The 16,229-nt window shown below is 38.5% G+C and overlaps 3 protein-coding genes across 7 annotated transcripts in view; 1 reads left to right on the top strand and 2 right to left on the bottom strand.

The window, feature by feature from the left end:
- Positions 1-219: 219 nt before the first annotated feature.
- Positions 220-14,417, bottom strand: commd5 (COMM domain containing 5). The gene is made up of 7 exons (XM_069670540.1): positions 14,216-14,417; positions 11,126-11,286; positions 5,386-5,414; positions 5,209-5,259; positions 4,932-5,027; positions 4,686-4,761; positions 220-3,346 (listed from the first exon to the last, which is right to left on the bottom strand). The coding sequence occupies exons 1-7, from the start codon at positions 14,334-14,336 to the stop codon at positions 3,245-3,247; spliced, it is 636 nt and encodes a 211-aa protein (XP_069526641.1). The 5' UTR covers positions 14,337-14,417; the 3' UTR covers positions 220-3,244.
- Positions 9,004-10,616, bottom strand: LOC138598449 (uncharacterized). The gene is made up of 2 exons (XM_069670238.1): positions 10,414-10,616; positions 9,004-9,946 (listed from the first exon to the last, which is right to left on the bottom strand). The coding sequence occupies exons 1-2, from the start codon at positions 10,470-10,472 to the stop codon at positions 9,004-9,006; spliced, it is 1,002 nt and encodes a 333-aa protein (XP_069526339.1). The 5' UTR covers positions 10,473-10,616.
- A 101-nt stretch (positions 14,418-14,518) lies between the features above and the next one.
- Positions 14,519-16,229, top strand: part of fam199x (family with sequence similarity 199, X-linked) — a 48,552-nt gene continuing 46,841 nt past the window's right edge. For 3 of the 5 annotated variants that reach the window (XM_069670528.1, XM_069670525.1, XM_069670530.1), the window contains exon 1: positions 14,529-14,588. The gene's annotated coding sequence lies outside the window, so the exon portion shown is untranslated. Of the gene's footprint in view, positions 14,589-16,229 lie in introns of all 5 variants that reach the window. The other 2 variants (XM_069670527.1, XM_069670526.1) reach the window with 2 other exon arrangements.

The raw sequence follows: 16,229 nt of genomic DNA on the forward strand, positions 1-16,229 counted from the left end.
TACAAAACAATCTGCCATGTAATAGTTTCGGAGATGGGCCTGGGGGTAAGAGCATGTCTGACCTGCATGCGGGACTCCGGTAAACACCGGCGGGTCAGGATTGTTGCCCAGGTGGAGGAAAACCAGTTGGTAGCCTACTGACGGTACAACCGGAGAATTCCCATGAAAATAATAAGCATTGGCAGGACATTTGAATAAGTTGTACATAGTAAGCCATGTTTAATATTTATTTTTAATGCGTTTCCTCTTTATTGTGTACAGGAACACTCCTAATACACAGGGGGCATACAGTGCAGTTTCATGTGTGGACTAAGTCATTCATGTCCCAGAAATCTTCTAAAAATTTGACTAATTCATTAGGTGGACATCTGTCATTGATTCCATCAGCAAAATCGCTTACCACTCATGCCTCCACTTTGTTGTCTGCAACAATATACCAGGTATAGGGCAGGTAAACATGTTCATTGCTTACAAAACTTCTGATCTGAAAAGGGACCATGTAATTACAAAATGCCAAGGCAACATGAGGGAACAAACCCATGTAAGATATAAACTTATTAAAGTTAAAGACTTAAACTTAAATTAACACAGAAATCTCTATTTTTGATAACTACAATTAAATACAATCAGGTTGACTGAAATATTGTAGTAAGTAAGTAAGTAAGACTGTATAATAGCGTAATATAATCATCAATATAATCAAGTTTCACCTAAAAAGTACTAATGTACAAAATTCCCATTAATAAGTATTGTATGGTTTTGGCAACATATTATGATATACTGTATGCATCTTACAAGTACATTTTCTTGATGACTGCAGAGACATGGCCTGATGCTTGTAGCATTATGTAAGTAAGTATGAAAGAGCTTTTAGATTAAGAAAAAAATAACTTTCTTCCTCTGACAAATTAAAGGTTAAATTTCGTTTTTTTTTTATTTTGGGCCTTTCATGCCTTTAATGAGAGGACAGTGGATAGTGTTTGAGACAGGGCAGGGGGTGGGGGATGGCACACGGCAGGGGGCCAAGGGAGGGAGTTGAACCCAGGCTGCTGCATCAAGGACTGTAGCCTCTGTACATGGCCGCCGATCTAACCGCTGAGCTAAACCAGTGCCCTAAAGGTATAATTAATAGGAAAAACATAAAAAACATTGATCAATTCAGTAAATTAATATGTGCTGTCTCAAAAGCCTAACTTAGTCTGTTATGACCAGTAGCAAATTTTATCTTGACTACTGTGTCTTTTATTTTTGTATCCCTTCTTTACTTGCACTAGTAAGCTACATGATAGTTTACCATCATCTTATAATTGTGAATTTTGGGCAGAGTGGGCTAGTTTTCAACAATAGTTATACTGACTTAATCAAATTAGAAGAGTAGAAGTAGGTTAAGGTCAGAGTGTAATGACTGTGTAAGGATTGGTTCAAATAGTTCTGATACTAGACTACATGGTATTGCACTACCTGAAGCACTTAATCTCACCACCTCAGAATAAAACCTGTTTACTAAAGGGTTTTTTTTCTGTAAATGTGAATGGAAATTAAGGCTAGTGAGTCGGCTGATGTCCATGTCAGTGGTAGTGGTGGTAGTTATATAGGTCAGCCGGTCTAGCCTGTGAACTCAATCCCACACACAGACACAACACTACATATACACCACAGCAGACGCATGTAAAAACAGACACACTGGTGTATATACAAACAAGGACACTAACAAGAAGAGTATTATGCAAGAATGCAAACACACTGAACACAAACACATAAACTAGTCAGAGATCCTGTGGTCCCTTTACACTTTAAAATGTTGTTATGCATGTTTCTAAGTAGGCCAACAATGCAGTCTGGCCAGGTGTACTAGCACAGAATATCTTGACTTTGTTCATGGTGTATGGACCAGCAGTTTTCATCATCTTCCTAACACACAGCAAGAAAGCAAACTGTAGCAGATGGAGTGCAATTATTTGTCCCGATACACTACAAGTGATGCTGCAGAACTGCAGTGTGGGATTTTCCATTTCATGGAACAGATACTGTTTAATGGTTTTCTGAACAAGACAAAAAGTCATGACATGACATGACATGTACCTCTGTTCATTTAATGAAAAAATGATCAGATCCATTATTTTATGAAGGGATGGGGGATAATAGTAACAAAACTTTTTCATGAATGAATGATTTAAGTATTTGCAGCCAAAAGTTCCCCAATGACTTATTGATATTAAATGACATTTAAATAGTTTGTTTTTTAAATTTTACAGTAAAATGAATGATCTTGGCATTAAAAATGTGACAGATTATAAATGCCTCCTCAATATTTTTCTGATTATTATCCTTATTTTTCTAGTCTTGGGTCTACATCTTTATTAAAGCAACACTGTCGGGTTTAGGCAAAGGAGTGCTTTGACCACAGCTTTGGTGCTCAAATGCTCACAAGACATGGCCAACATTTGATGCGGAGTAGGTGTCATCTTTACACTGACAACTGTCATACTTTGTTGTCATAGCATGCTTACATTTGGTAAACTGTGGTAACCACAAAGTTTCACTGGAGATAATGGGAGTGCAATAAGTTTTGCAGGTATTAAGATATGACAATCCTTATTGATCCCCAGAGGGGCAATTCGGGAAAATTATTAATTTATATAATATATAAATATATATAAAATGAATAATGATTTGGTTTACAACATACACCAAGTTATTAGACAAATTCATTTTTTGATGAGGAGCTGAGGAGCTAAGGGTTAGGGTTAACCTAACCCTAACCCACCAATGCTCAAGTCAATAAATTAATCTCGAAGGGAACATAAATGTGTGAGCCAAAACTCCATAAGTATTTTTTTGAGTTGTCAGACATGTATCCTGGCACAATGGAGGTTTAGCAGAAGTCTCCAAATCTCCGAACAACCACTGAATTGAATAATGCTTACATGTGCAATTAACAAGCCAGGGATAAAAAGATTAATGCAGCCTGTTTACTATAGGTTGTGATACAGGAAACTCTCTTTTTGGATTCAGCATGGCCATTAGGGTACCTCATGGTGCAGCCAGCAGGCCAATTTGTCTCATCTGGTATTCTGTCAACAGTCAGGAATGTTAAATGCTAACACAATCATATAAATCCTGACAAGCAGTTTATCATCATTTATAATATTGTATTTGTAATTATTACACTGAGCCAACTTAAGTGCAACAAAAAAAATCCACTTAAACTCAAAAACTAAGAAGAAAGAACAGTTTAAGTGCATCAGTCTTGGATTTGGAAAATGCTCCTCTTCTCCAGGTCGTTCATCTCTTTGAGAATAAATGCAGCATTGTAACGAAGCTCCTGGAACCTAGACACAGACATCTGAAGAAGAAAACAAATATTAAACCGACATTGTAAAACAGACAAGGTGTCCATGCCTGAGCTTGACCTCTGACTTGCAAAGGTCAATCTCAGGTCTAATGACTATGAGTCCAATTTTTACTTCTCTTCTGTTTGCGTTTTTCTTGGGATTTCAGCACAAGATACTCTTAAGTCATCTTGTAATTCTGTCAAAATTTTGTTACCACTGTAATAGAAAAAAAACAACAGCCATAGTTGAAGTCCTCCCTCCTTTTCCTGTCTTCATTAGCATAAAGCAGCATCCATTCGGCAATTACTGTATGTGTAAAATACTGTATATAATTTTGATGTCGAGTTTCTCGCTCATTTTTAACTTACTGGGAATCTACACCGACACTGTAGCGTTAGACGAACGTAAGCGTCACGGCAGCATCTATTTTGCAATCTACATTGGCTGCAACTACAGCAAAGATGAGTCTCAAAGTTAGCCAATGGTAGTTGCTATTCCTGGCCATAAATAGGGGTGGCAGTGTGTATTTCTTTATTGTGCATAAACTCTGTATTTATTTTGGATGTAAAAGTCAAATGAGAATGAATTAATAGGACTGGTATACCCAGAGGAAATATACAAAAAATGTGTGTCAAAAATATGTTTCAAATACATTGCCTGTGTAGATTCCAAGTCAGTTGCAAACCAATTAAGTTATAAATGTTCTAAATGATGATTACTTCAATTATTAACGGTGATCCTATGATGTAACAACTGAAACTGTCCTACGTAAGCCCATAGCTTAGGACCAACTTCTTCCTACCCACAGGTTCAAGGTAAACTTACTTACTCTGCAGTACACAAGTCACAATAGCAATTTGTATAAAATAACTATGCCTGGGCGCTTACAGACAACTATTTAAATACAAAACCTGGATGTACTGTAGCTGATAATTTAAGATTTATTAAAACCTATATTTAAATATAATATATTTTAAGTAACATTGTAAAAACTTAGTGGGCAAAACCTGTATATGGATAAAGACAGGGAAAAATTTACCTCCTCTCTTTTAACAGCTTTAAGAGTCGATGATACTTTCAAAAAGAAACTTCACTCAAAGAAGATAACTCCCAAAACTGCAGTAGTTTAAGTGCGGAGGGGCTATTGCAAACCGTGTTGCTCTCCACTGTCTGTTCTGTAATTTTGAATGAAAAAATGTAGTCACAAAAGTCTTTAATACTTGTGTTTAAATGGGACAATTGGACTTGGACAGGCAAATATTTAGAAGGAAATGTTATTGTTATATGGATTCAGGAGGATCTTGAGGAGCATGTAAAACTGCAGATAGAATCAGGAACAACTGTTTATACCTCAAAGCAGTGAAAGCGCCCATCTGATAGTTTCATCTGCAGTAGAACAGAAGGCTGCAGGGCCCTGGCTAAAGAGCTATAGTAACAGAGGAGACACAGAATGACATGGACTTTGTTAATATTAATTTTAAGTTAAATCACGAGTTAATAAGTTATTACATGTCTGTAACATTTTCAACATTGTCACGTTAATAATTAATTTCTAAAAACTACATACATCTTTTAGATGGAGTTTTTCTTCTTTACCTGGTAGAAATGGCAACATCCACTCTCCACTTAAAGTCTTCTACTGTGGGGAGGTGAGGATCATTCCGGGAGGTTGCTACCTCTAGAGCTGTACGCCTGCAAATGCAAAGAGGTGTGACAGAGCAATGATAATCTGCCTTGTACACAGCCTGTTTAAGACAAGACGTCGACGACAATGTCTGTGCAAATGGAGGAGCTGGCAGGAAGGAACAGTGTTGTGTGTTTATGTGAAGCACGGTTTGTCAGGCAACCCAAAACAAATTTTAAGCCAACATACCGATTGCCAAAAACCACACTGGAGAAATCTGCAATAAGGTCTTCAGGTATCCTAATTGACAAAACATAACAGATATGACATCAGTCAGTCAGCAGGTGAAGTTCGACATTTTCGTTGTATAAGCAGGAGTGACGATGCGTCAGAACATTGAGGATGTGATAAAAAGATGATCCTTGCCTCAGTTCTCTAAGATCTTCTTTGAAGGCCTAAACAGTGGCACAAAAACAATGTTAATTTTCTTTCCCAGCTAACTTTAAAAATGATTTTAAAATGTGCAATTAAATGCTTATGAAGAGGAAGCAATTAGCATTTGTTGCCCCCGACACCCTAAAAAGGTGTATCCAAGACCATTTTGACATGTCATTGTAAGAAAAGCACAAGTCTTACTAATAACATTAATGATGATTTTTATTAGGATAATCATGCAACAAATTCGTAAATAAAGCCTATTTAGAAAGAATACAGAAGTGAAAAACACACAAACCCAAATAACAAAGGAAACATAAAAAAAAGCTGCATATCCAGTTATTTAAAGATAGAAGTGGTCCAGGCCCACATTCTATGGAGGAATTAATTTGAAAGGTTGGGTGTCGTTTGCCCAGTTGTCACTGAGACTCTTGCCCTCAGAAACACTGCACTCTGGCCTGAAGTATTTCTGTTGTTATGACTGGATATGCAGCAGTTTTCTGTTGCATTTGTTTTCTATGTTTGTTTGTGCTTACCTTTGCTTTTTTTTTTTTTAAATCTGCATCATATTTGCTGTTAATGCATTTGCTTTGGCTTCCTGTAGCTCCTTTTTTTTTAATGTCACGTTTCTGTTATTGTTTTTTTTTTAAATTATTGTAGGTGTTTTTGAATTTGAATTTCATTGAGAAAGTTTGTTAGAGGTGGAAATACAAACTTTGCTGTGGAAACTGAAGCCTTAATACACATGGCTACACAAAACAAAATTAATACTTAATTGGTAGACAAAGTTGATTTAAAAAATAGAAAAATAAAAAATAAGTTTAACATTCATTTGGCATGCTCAATATCTGATACACCGAATCAATGGTTATATTATTATTCAATTATTATAATTCAAATTTAAGTTGTTCAGAATCCAATGATACCAACCATTTGATATGAGTAAAATCTAAGGTACTTTTTGTACAGATGTCAGTGCTTTGTGTAACATGTTAACCAAATTTCTGGTAGCTGTCAAAGTAGTACTAGAAGTAGAAGAAGTAGCAGTAGTAGTGTGTGCGTGTGTGTGTGTGTGTGTGTGTGTGTGTGTGTGTGTGTGCCTTGGCATGTGTGCCTGAGAAAAACAGATATGTGTATGTGTGTATAAATGAGTGTCATTAACATTTAGTTGGGAGAAATTTGAGATTAAAACTATTTGTCATTTGTTCATATTGCAAACCTCATAGAAAAACCATAGAATACTCGAGAAAATGCCACTAATTTCGGCAAAATATGATTATTGGACAAAGAAAAAGCAATGCATTATCAAAATTATTTTTGAATATACATTGTAAGAGTCTGGTCTATGTGTGTATGAAGAATTAAGAAGATCTGATATTCCTAACCGATTGGTTTACAGGTTTTTTTGTGAAAATTCTAAAAATCATAAAATTCCACAGTGGACATTAATAGGTTAATCATCTCTCTGATCCATCTAGAGCAGGGGTTTTCAAAGTATTTCAAAGTGAGCCTCCACGATTCATTAGCTAAGCTGAAAATGGTGAAAAGTGGTTGATGCGGGGATGCACTTTAGAAAATAAATAAACGCAGATCATCCTCATCCATTTACAGCCTTGACCGGGAGGCTACTTGCTTTTGGTCATGGTCAATAATGAAAATCCGAGCTCACTCCCCTTCACGAGCACTCTTATACCCTTTTTTGTAGAGATGTGAGCATAGCGTCAGACGAACATGCACGACATGTAAGAGTCATGGCAGCATCTAATTTGCAATCTTCACCGGCTGCTGCAACTACACCAAACATGAGTCTCAAAGTAAGCCAATGGTAGTTTGATTTCTGGCCATAAACTGGGGTGGCAGTGACGCCAAAATGAGTGCAGTCGGCCGGAAACAGTAGAAGAAGACAACTTTGCAACCGACTTAAAGACTTATTTCTTAATTGTACATAAATTTTGTATTTATGTAGGATGTAGAAGTCAAATGACTATGAATTAATAAGATTGGTATACCTAGAAGTTTTTCTGGTTTATTATTTCTCACACTGCGCCTCCCCTGAAGTCCTCTGGTGCCCTCCAGGGGAGGCGCGCTGTGCGTTCTGTGACTGTGCGTTCACACCGAACGCGAATAGACGCGAATCTGTGGCGAGATTCAATACAAAGTCAATGCAATGACGCGAGTAGACGCAAATTCGCTTCGGGCAGCGCGAATGACGCGACGCGAATTCGCGTGAGTTGAAAAAAATTTACTTTCTCGGCTCTCAAGATCAGACAGTTGATGTTAAGGTGTGTGTGTGTGTTTTTGATAGAGGAGATATGCCGCAAAAAGTGGAAGGGCCTCAGGGACACCTATTTAAAAGAGAGGAGAAAAGAAGGAGAGAGGCGGAGCGGTTCAGCAGCAGGGGCAGTTAAGCGGTGGAAATACGCTGCGGTCCTGTCTTTCCTCGACCCCTTTGTTACCCCAAGGGAAACATCTGATAACATGGGGCGGGGAGTCGAGGAAGACAGGAACCAGAGTCTCCCTCCACCACGAGGAGAGGGAGACGAGGGTAGAGAGGTAGCAGCAGGGCTGGAGACCGAGTCAGGAGGTTGGTAGACAAGTGAAGACACACACAGTCACAGTGACACACTCAAAAACTAGATTATACCATGATTTAAAATGTACGACGAGGGTGAGTTTGTTAAATGCTTGAGCTACTGTTTTTAACTATAATATGCAACCAATGCAAAGTAATGTTCAAAACATACTAATGCAAATTGAGGCATGTTGCTGTGTGTATAGAGACACGTGACCTAAAGTTTCATTGATAGTTTTGTGCCAGACATTTCTGCTGATGGCCCTTTATATATTTCTCAATTGTCTTTTTGTTTTCCTTGTGCCCCCCTCTCTCAAAATGTATTTTCAATACTATAGACCAGGGAGACCTGCCATCGGAAGGCAGCGAGGCAGAGTGCTGGACCCTCAGTGGAGAGAAGGCCCCTTGGTATGTACCACAGATTGAACTTAGTTTGACTATAATTTCTGAATGTTTACATTATAACAAATTATATCATATTATCATATTTGTACTTCAATAATATTATATACTGGTAATATATGACTTAAGTTTTGTAATAAATGTATTTATAATTTAACTTGGTTGTAATGTCCCCTTTTTTCATTAGAAACCTTGTGATAATATGAACACTATTTTAATGCAGACATATTGCTGGGATTACCAGAATCATCATACTGGTGTGATTGTATGCATCAAAGAGTTAAACTGAGCATATATATATATATATAGCGTATATATATAATCAAAATAGGCTATATATTGTGTATATATAGCCTTAAAATTATGCAATATTATTTTTTGATGCTATATCTCCTAACTCTAACTGAAAGGTAATATTTGTTGACATCTGATGCAAGATTGCAATAATGACATCTTGTGGCTGAAACCTTGAATTTGAATTGTTTTTGTAATAGTCTTTCAACTTGTTTTTAACAGTCAATTTCGTTAAACTGTTAGCAAAAGTAAGCACTTTATTCCCTAATGTGAATGAATAGTGTTTCTTTATTTCAAAAAATATACAATACATAAATCTTTCTTGAAGGCATTTTGCTCAGTCAAGATATATGGGTGGCTCTTAAAAGAGCCGTTAGTTGCGGTTGTGCACCACATGCTGTCTTCTCATGGAGCAGCTCCCTCTGTTGAAAAGAAGGTTGTGAAGGTCTCCCGTACCCTGATGGCCTCTCTTGCTGAGTTGTGGCAGCAAGTCTCCCCAGACCTGGCTGTGGCTCCACCTCACCAACATGGCTGCGCCCCATCACTGCTGTTGTCTGCGCAGTCATCTGCAGGAAGTTATGGAGAACAAAGGTAGCCTTCGCACACTTCTCTGCGACTTCTGGGTGGACCTCAATCACACGCCTGTACATCCTCCACTGGGAGGAGAGGATGCCAAAGGCACTCTCCACAACCAGCCGAGCTCGGGACAGGCGGTAATTAAAGATCCGGCGCTCTCTTGGCAGGCTGCGCCAAGGATAAGGCCTCATGAGGTTTTTCCAGAGTGGAAATGCCTCATCTGTCACAAAGACGCACGGCTGGGGTCCTCTGTGCTCAGCTCCTGGTAGTGGCAGGTCTGCTGGTAGTTGGAGGGTGCCAGACCGAAGCCCCTGACCAAAAGCAGAGTTGGCCAGAATCCCACCATCACTGGTTCTACCATAGCCCCTGACGTCGATCACCCGAAAACAGTATTGGGCATCCACAACAGCAAGCAGAACCAGCGAGAATGTTCCCTTGTAGTTATAGAACTGGGATCCAGAGTTAGGAGGGGCTTTGAGGACCTCATGTTTCCCATCCAGCGCTCCACAGCAGAGAGGAAAATTCCACCGCTCCTCAAACTTCTCTGCAATTGACCTCCACTCCTGTGAGGTGGGCACAGACATGAAGTCTTCCACAAGGCAGTCCCAAATGGCAGTGGCAACATCAGGGACAATCTTGGCCACAGTGGAGATCCCAACACGGAAGCTGGCAGCAATGGTCCGGAATGAGTCTCTGGTGGCAAGATATCTGCAGCATAGAAAAGAATAAATTTGACTAAGTTGTAGTGAAGATACTCTAGGTGGTAACCTAAACAAAATCTATAAATAGTAGCGTTTCATTGATATGGTCCCACAGCTGTTACTCATGATGTGCTCACTGAATGTTTCTACTGTCACTTTATTGTGGTGGATAAAGAGGTAATTTTACTTAAAAAATCTCAACATTATTTGCAGTACTTAATAAACAAAGATTGAAGAAAGCACAGTTTCATCTGTAGTGGATGAAGCCTACCTTCTGATGTGTGTGTCATCTCTAAATTTGCTCAAATTTGTGCTACAGTAATCACCTAACAGTAAAGTAGCCATTTTCAATTTGTTTCGGCATCCTTTTGATTAGTTTGTTTCAACTATATCCATGCAAAATCTACCCAGATTAATGTATTGATTCTGACACACGTTTTTATTATTAATTATTGTTATTAAAATACCACTCACCGGAGACCGATGGTCAGGCACTCCACAGCCGGGATGGAACGCCTGTCGTTGGTGTTCATCCATGAAATCCTGCCACTGACCCTGGCAAGCAGATCATCAAACTGGGCCCCGGTCAGCCTCAAATACCCTGGAAGCAGGAGTCATCCAGATGGAGTTCCTGGAGAAGGCAGTGGTATTCACCCAGCTGTGTTCGCCTCCGGATGGTGTCATGAACCCACGCACGACAGCGTCTGGTTTTCGACCCGTCTCGGACTTCCACAGCAGGTATAATGTGGTGAGAGTAGGGATGTCGGACATGGCTGATAGCCGAAAGAAATGAAACGCCGTTGGTAACCATGGAGATAAGCTCCGCTTCCTTTCCTCCATTCCTGAAGCGAAGGGCGAATATTCACCTGTTATTTAAAGGCAAATTTGGATCCGGCGGTCAAAACTCGCGCAAATAACGTGAGGCGAATATTCGGTGTGAACTCGCAGTTACACTTTGAAAACCACTGATCTAGATTATTACAAAGCTATGACAGTGGGTAAGCAATACAATGGTCCAAAAACTGAAATATGTGAATCATATGCATTATTATTAAGGGTATTATTGCTTTCCTGGTATGACATGTCAAAATATGTCTTGAGGAAAAGGCCTTCCTTTAAGCGATAGCAAATGCAGTCAAGTGACTAACAAATAATATATGATTTTTAGTGTTAAACACCACCTTACATCCTGTTTTAGTGATGATGAGGGGATGCGGATAGCCTCAGACAGCACTCTGTACATCCCAGCTATGATGTGACTTAGCCGCTCCTGTGGAATCGTACTGCTCACTGCTATGGACTTCATCAACGCTCTGCAGTCCTTTCCCTCCAGGGAACTGACCATAGCTGGACACAGAATAATTCACAGGCACTTTTAACTCATGTATCTAATTCTAGTAACGTAACTTGTTCAGAGCCTCTGGGGCTGGGTTTTATGCAGAGACATTGGGCAGATTAACAGTCTCATGCAGATAGAACCTGTTTCACTCTGGCATCAAAAAAAATATCTAGCAGGAGACGTTTTTGGTGCCCCATTATTTAACTTTAATTGAATTTATATCACATGCATCACATGCATATAAAATGCATTTCAATAGCTTGAGATGCTATACAGATATATGAACAGGGCTGTAATGAGTGATATTGAAGGTTCCGATACTTCCATGAAAATATTCACAGATTTGCTCTTTTTGGATCAATAACTCAATCACGAAACATACAAAAACATCTCTTTCCAACCGTAATAAGATAGACAGTGAGCTACAACCTGATTTTCATCAGAGCAAGCCGTCCTCTGAGCTGGATAACTTTCATTGGCCTTTATGTACAACGGCTGTAAGGGGAGTGCTTAGGGGCCGTCTACAAACTGCAATGTGCAAAAGAGATACGAGAAAAATATTCATTAACTTTACCCTGATGAAGTGTAGTGTTACTGAAATCACAAATGAATGGTCTCCTGTTGGTTATGCTACAACAACTATTTTGGGGAAATTTGCTTTTATACAATCTGGGGAATTTCTTAGTGATAAAAATATTAGAGCCCGACCAATTTATTGGTCAGCCGATTTTCAGAGTCAGAGTGTCAGAGTGCGCGTCACAGCTGAGCAGAGCAGTAGACGCAAGTGCAAAGGAAAGCACTATCTTTCTTTCCCATACACAACGAAACATTGTGAAAAACAAACTCATGTTAAAAAAGAAGGCTTGCTATAGTTTGTTCTTATCATGCTGATTTACGCCCAGGTGTCCTTTTTTCTGACAAGTTTATTTTTAATTAGTTATTTGATGCCGTCAAAATGATGATTGACAGCTCTGTTGACAAATTCTGCTCCTGCAGACAATCCGTTCCGGTCAGCAGAGTAGAGGACGATCCGCAGGTGGAAACGTAACTAAAACAATCACTACAGTCATTGAAGTTTCCATACCTGTGAACGTTAACCTCAGACCAACACAGAGAAGGTGTTCTGCTGTTAAACACGCCGGCGTGCAGGATCCTTGCTGTTTTTTCTGTAAGTTAAGTGTGTGTTTGGGTTAGCAGAAGTGGCTAAGGCCGCTTCACTCGCCGATCTCTACTGCGCAGTCTCTGGCTCCATATGACGTCACCATCGCAAGATGGCAGGGCCTATCACAGGGGCTATTTTGGCATCAATTTCGTACAATGGGAGCAGATGGAGACGCGTTGTCTATCTGTCATTGGTCCCGACCTGCGGACTGTTGTAGATACAGACACCATCTCACACTCCTGGATTATGATGTTGATTAAGAGGGAATATTTAATAAGGAAAATCCTGCTCATTATCCTGCTCTTTTATTACTATTATTAACAGTATCAGTATGTCAAATGTGCTGGTCTGTATTTAGTGACTTTTATCTGTAGCAGCACTGTGTGAAAGTGGGATTAAAAACAAGTAATCATTTTTTGTTCCTACATGTGTGTTTCAGTGTTAAACTCCCTTCTATTTAATTTGATTATTTATTTTGGTGCTATTTAGGTTTCTACAGAAACAATTTAATTTAATTTTTGTATGTCATGCAAATGTGACAAATTTTTCAGATTTGGAATTTTATTATTTTAATTTCAGATGCATATTGAACATATCTGTCAATTATAACCATATAATACCTACAATAAACACAAGTTTAACTAACTAACTACTATTATCTCGGCCAATATATATCGATATCGGATTTTTTTTACTTCCTAATATTGGAATCGGCATCGGCCCCAAAAATCCAGTATCGGTAGGGCTCTATTTTATACTGAGATGAAGGCAGCAATCATTGGTCTTCAGTGGTTAGAAGATGTGAGACCAGACAGAATAGTATTGTGTATAGACTCTGCAGCAGTTCTACTGAGTTTGCAGACTATGAAGTCGGTCAGGGAAGACTGGATGTTTGAAATATTTCAATCTTTATTTAGAATACAGATGTTGGGAATTGTTGTTGAATTTTGTTTGATACCTGTGCATGTGGGAATAAAAGGGAAATTAATTTGCAGATAGGGTGGCTAAAGGGTAAATAAATATGAGGCATATAACCACATTCCATTCGGAAAAGGGGAAGGGAAAGCGATAATCAAAAAGAAAATATCTGAACTTTGGCAGAAGAAGTGGGATGAGGATAGAACATACTACAAAGTAAAAAAGACAGAACACAGAATGTAAAAGGGAGAAATATAAGAGATGAGGTAAGATTATCAAGATTAAGATCACACTAAGACATTATTTATATTGGGAAAAGTAAATTCACAAATATACACTGTAACATAGGCTCAATAGAAAATGAAAGGGTACACCTAAAACAAAGGGTGAGAGAAGCTGGACATGAATGGAATTTGATAGGTATTCTGGGAATGGCTGCAGATGGGGTGTGGGAAACTCACCAAGGGATAATATATTTCTTAAAAAGCACTAGGTTGTTTAATAGAATATAGTTTTTTTTTGTTATTAATACTATCATTTAGGTACGGTAGGTGGAGGTATGCACCTAGGTTGGTATTGCAATCCGTCAAAAACACAAAGAAAGGGTTTGCGTGTAAAGGCGAATGTAAGCTTTCCAGCTCCGAATACGGCTTGTTCAGATAAAAATCAAGTTGTAGCTCGGTCTACCTTACTACGGTTGGAAAGAGGTGTTGTTTTAGTATAAGTCATGTTTCATCATTGAGTTATTGATCCAAAAAGGTCGAATCTGTGAATATATTGCCAACTTTACCGAAGTGGGTCTCTGTTTTAGAGTATAATAGCTAACGTTTAAGTCAACTAACTAAAAGCATTTTTACCTTTAATTATTTTTCTGAACATCTCCTGGTCCACATCCTTCAGGTTTTTCGCCATTGACTCCATTTCTGATGGCATCCTGCCTCCCCAAAAGCTTGAGTCCTTTGCTTGACTTGAGGACATAATTCACCATACGCTCAAATGCTGTATTTGTAAGTGAAGTAGCTAGCAAGAAGATAATTTCAAGTACAAACGTTGGTGCTGTCTTTTATGCTACTTGGCTAGTTTACTTTGACGACTTCCGTCTTCCTGTCACAAGACGCTCGCCTTGATCCCCGTAGTCTCGCGGTGACAGCTTCCATCGTCATCGGCGTTACAGACAGCAGGATTTGCAAATGGAGAATGTAGAAATGATCATCCTTTGAACAACAAAAGGTTGGTGGTTTACTGTAGATAGTTATTAAGTTATACCTTTTCCATGTTAATATATTGTTTAGCTTTAAAATTCTGGGGAAAATAGTAGTTAGTTGTCGTTTTGAGGCTTTGTCAACACTACGTGGACAGTTTGAGCTGTAGCAACCGGCTAATTTGACATGTTCGCCTGAGTTGTTTTCCAGTCACAGGCCGCTCGGATTATCGTAATACTGTCTGTTGTCAAGAGAAACCTCAATTAATTATGATGGTTGGATACTTCACGTGGATGACATCAAGCGTCATAGATCAAGCGTCAAAAATCAAAATCGTAACACTATCAAAATCAAAATCGTAACACTATTAGTAGCAAGAAAAAATGATCATAGTTGACTTTTCATTTATCTGAAATAGCATCACTACAGTCACCAGCAGATACGCAAATGTGTATAAAATGTAACGTCAAATACATCAGTTATTATTTGCTAGTATTGGATAAATTAAATCTTTGCCTTTAAAAGTGACTGTCCATTCTTAAAGTTTTAATTAAACTAAAGCCCTCATAAAGGCATAGTTTGGGTTTTTTGAAGTGGGGTTGTATGGGGTTCATGTATCAATAATAAGTGTACAATGAGCACCAAGGTTATTATCGTTAATTAAAACTTAATTGTCAATTAAAACATTTTCATCAACTGAAATGATTATAAAAACAAGGCTTTCCAAAAAAACGAAAACTATCTGAAACTAAAGTGTGTGTTTACAAAACTAACTAAAATTAATGGAGAAGATGTCTTTGTCAATTAATTTCATACATGTGGCCGTGATCTGTACAGTGATCACCCCCCATGGTTCAGCATGAAGGTGATCTGTGGACCGCATAGTTTAACATCATAAATAATAATAATAATACATTTTATCGATTCCTATACTTATCGATACTATGCTCCATTATTTCTTTATTAGGGTGTCTGATAATGTGCCTCTGGAGGCTGGGTTGTAACTGGGGTTAAGGGCTGTGGTCATCTTCCTACAGTAACAATAGTTAGCCTAACATTTACAGTAAGTGTACAGTTACACTCATAAGCAGTACAAAAATAGTATTCTGGCTGTCACAGCAATTCCAATTCACAGGTAGGTGAGTTATCACTTACTAGCGTAAACCAACTGGCCTCCACTGTAATTAAGTAAATATTTTACAATAAGCTTGACAGCCCTGTGGCATTCTGCAGTTTTTTTCTTGTCATTTTCCCTCGTTTAACGATGGAGAATGGGCATGGGCATGAGACCACAACAATACAATGTCATTGCCTGATGCCGGCGGCTCATCACCAGGAGTTGAGTGCACCAGTTAGGCGTAAAAAATAGGTATTTTCTCTTACGTCTGACTTAGCTACGACCGACTTCTTAATTTTGATTTATGCACCAAGCATAACTGACGGCATAGCTGCGTGTCCACGAGTTTTTCTACAGAAGATATGGATAACAAACAAAAGTAAAGAAAATCTAATTTTACGAATAGTGATATAAGGAAACTCATAGAGTTGAATGCAGAACATAAAAATGTTCTCACAGCAAAACTGATCAACACACACACAAACAAAAGCTATCGACAGGAAAATTGATCACTGCTGCAATCAATAATGATGAACACATCTTGTCCAATGT

This window comes from Semicossyphus pulcher, unplaced genomic scaffold, assembly GCF_022749685.1.
Source record: "Semicossyphus pulcher isolate SPU_LCO1_2020_fin unplaced genomic scaffold, fSemPul1.0.p SCAF_2, whole genome shotgun sequence".
Classification (NCBI taxonomy): Eukaryota; Metazoa; Chordata; class Actinopteri; order Labriformes; family Labridae; genus Semicossyphus; species Semicossyphus pulcher.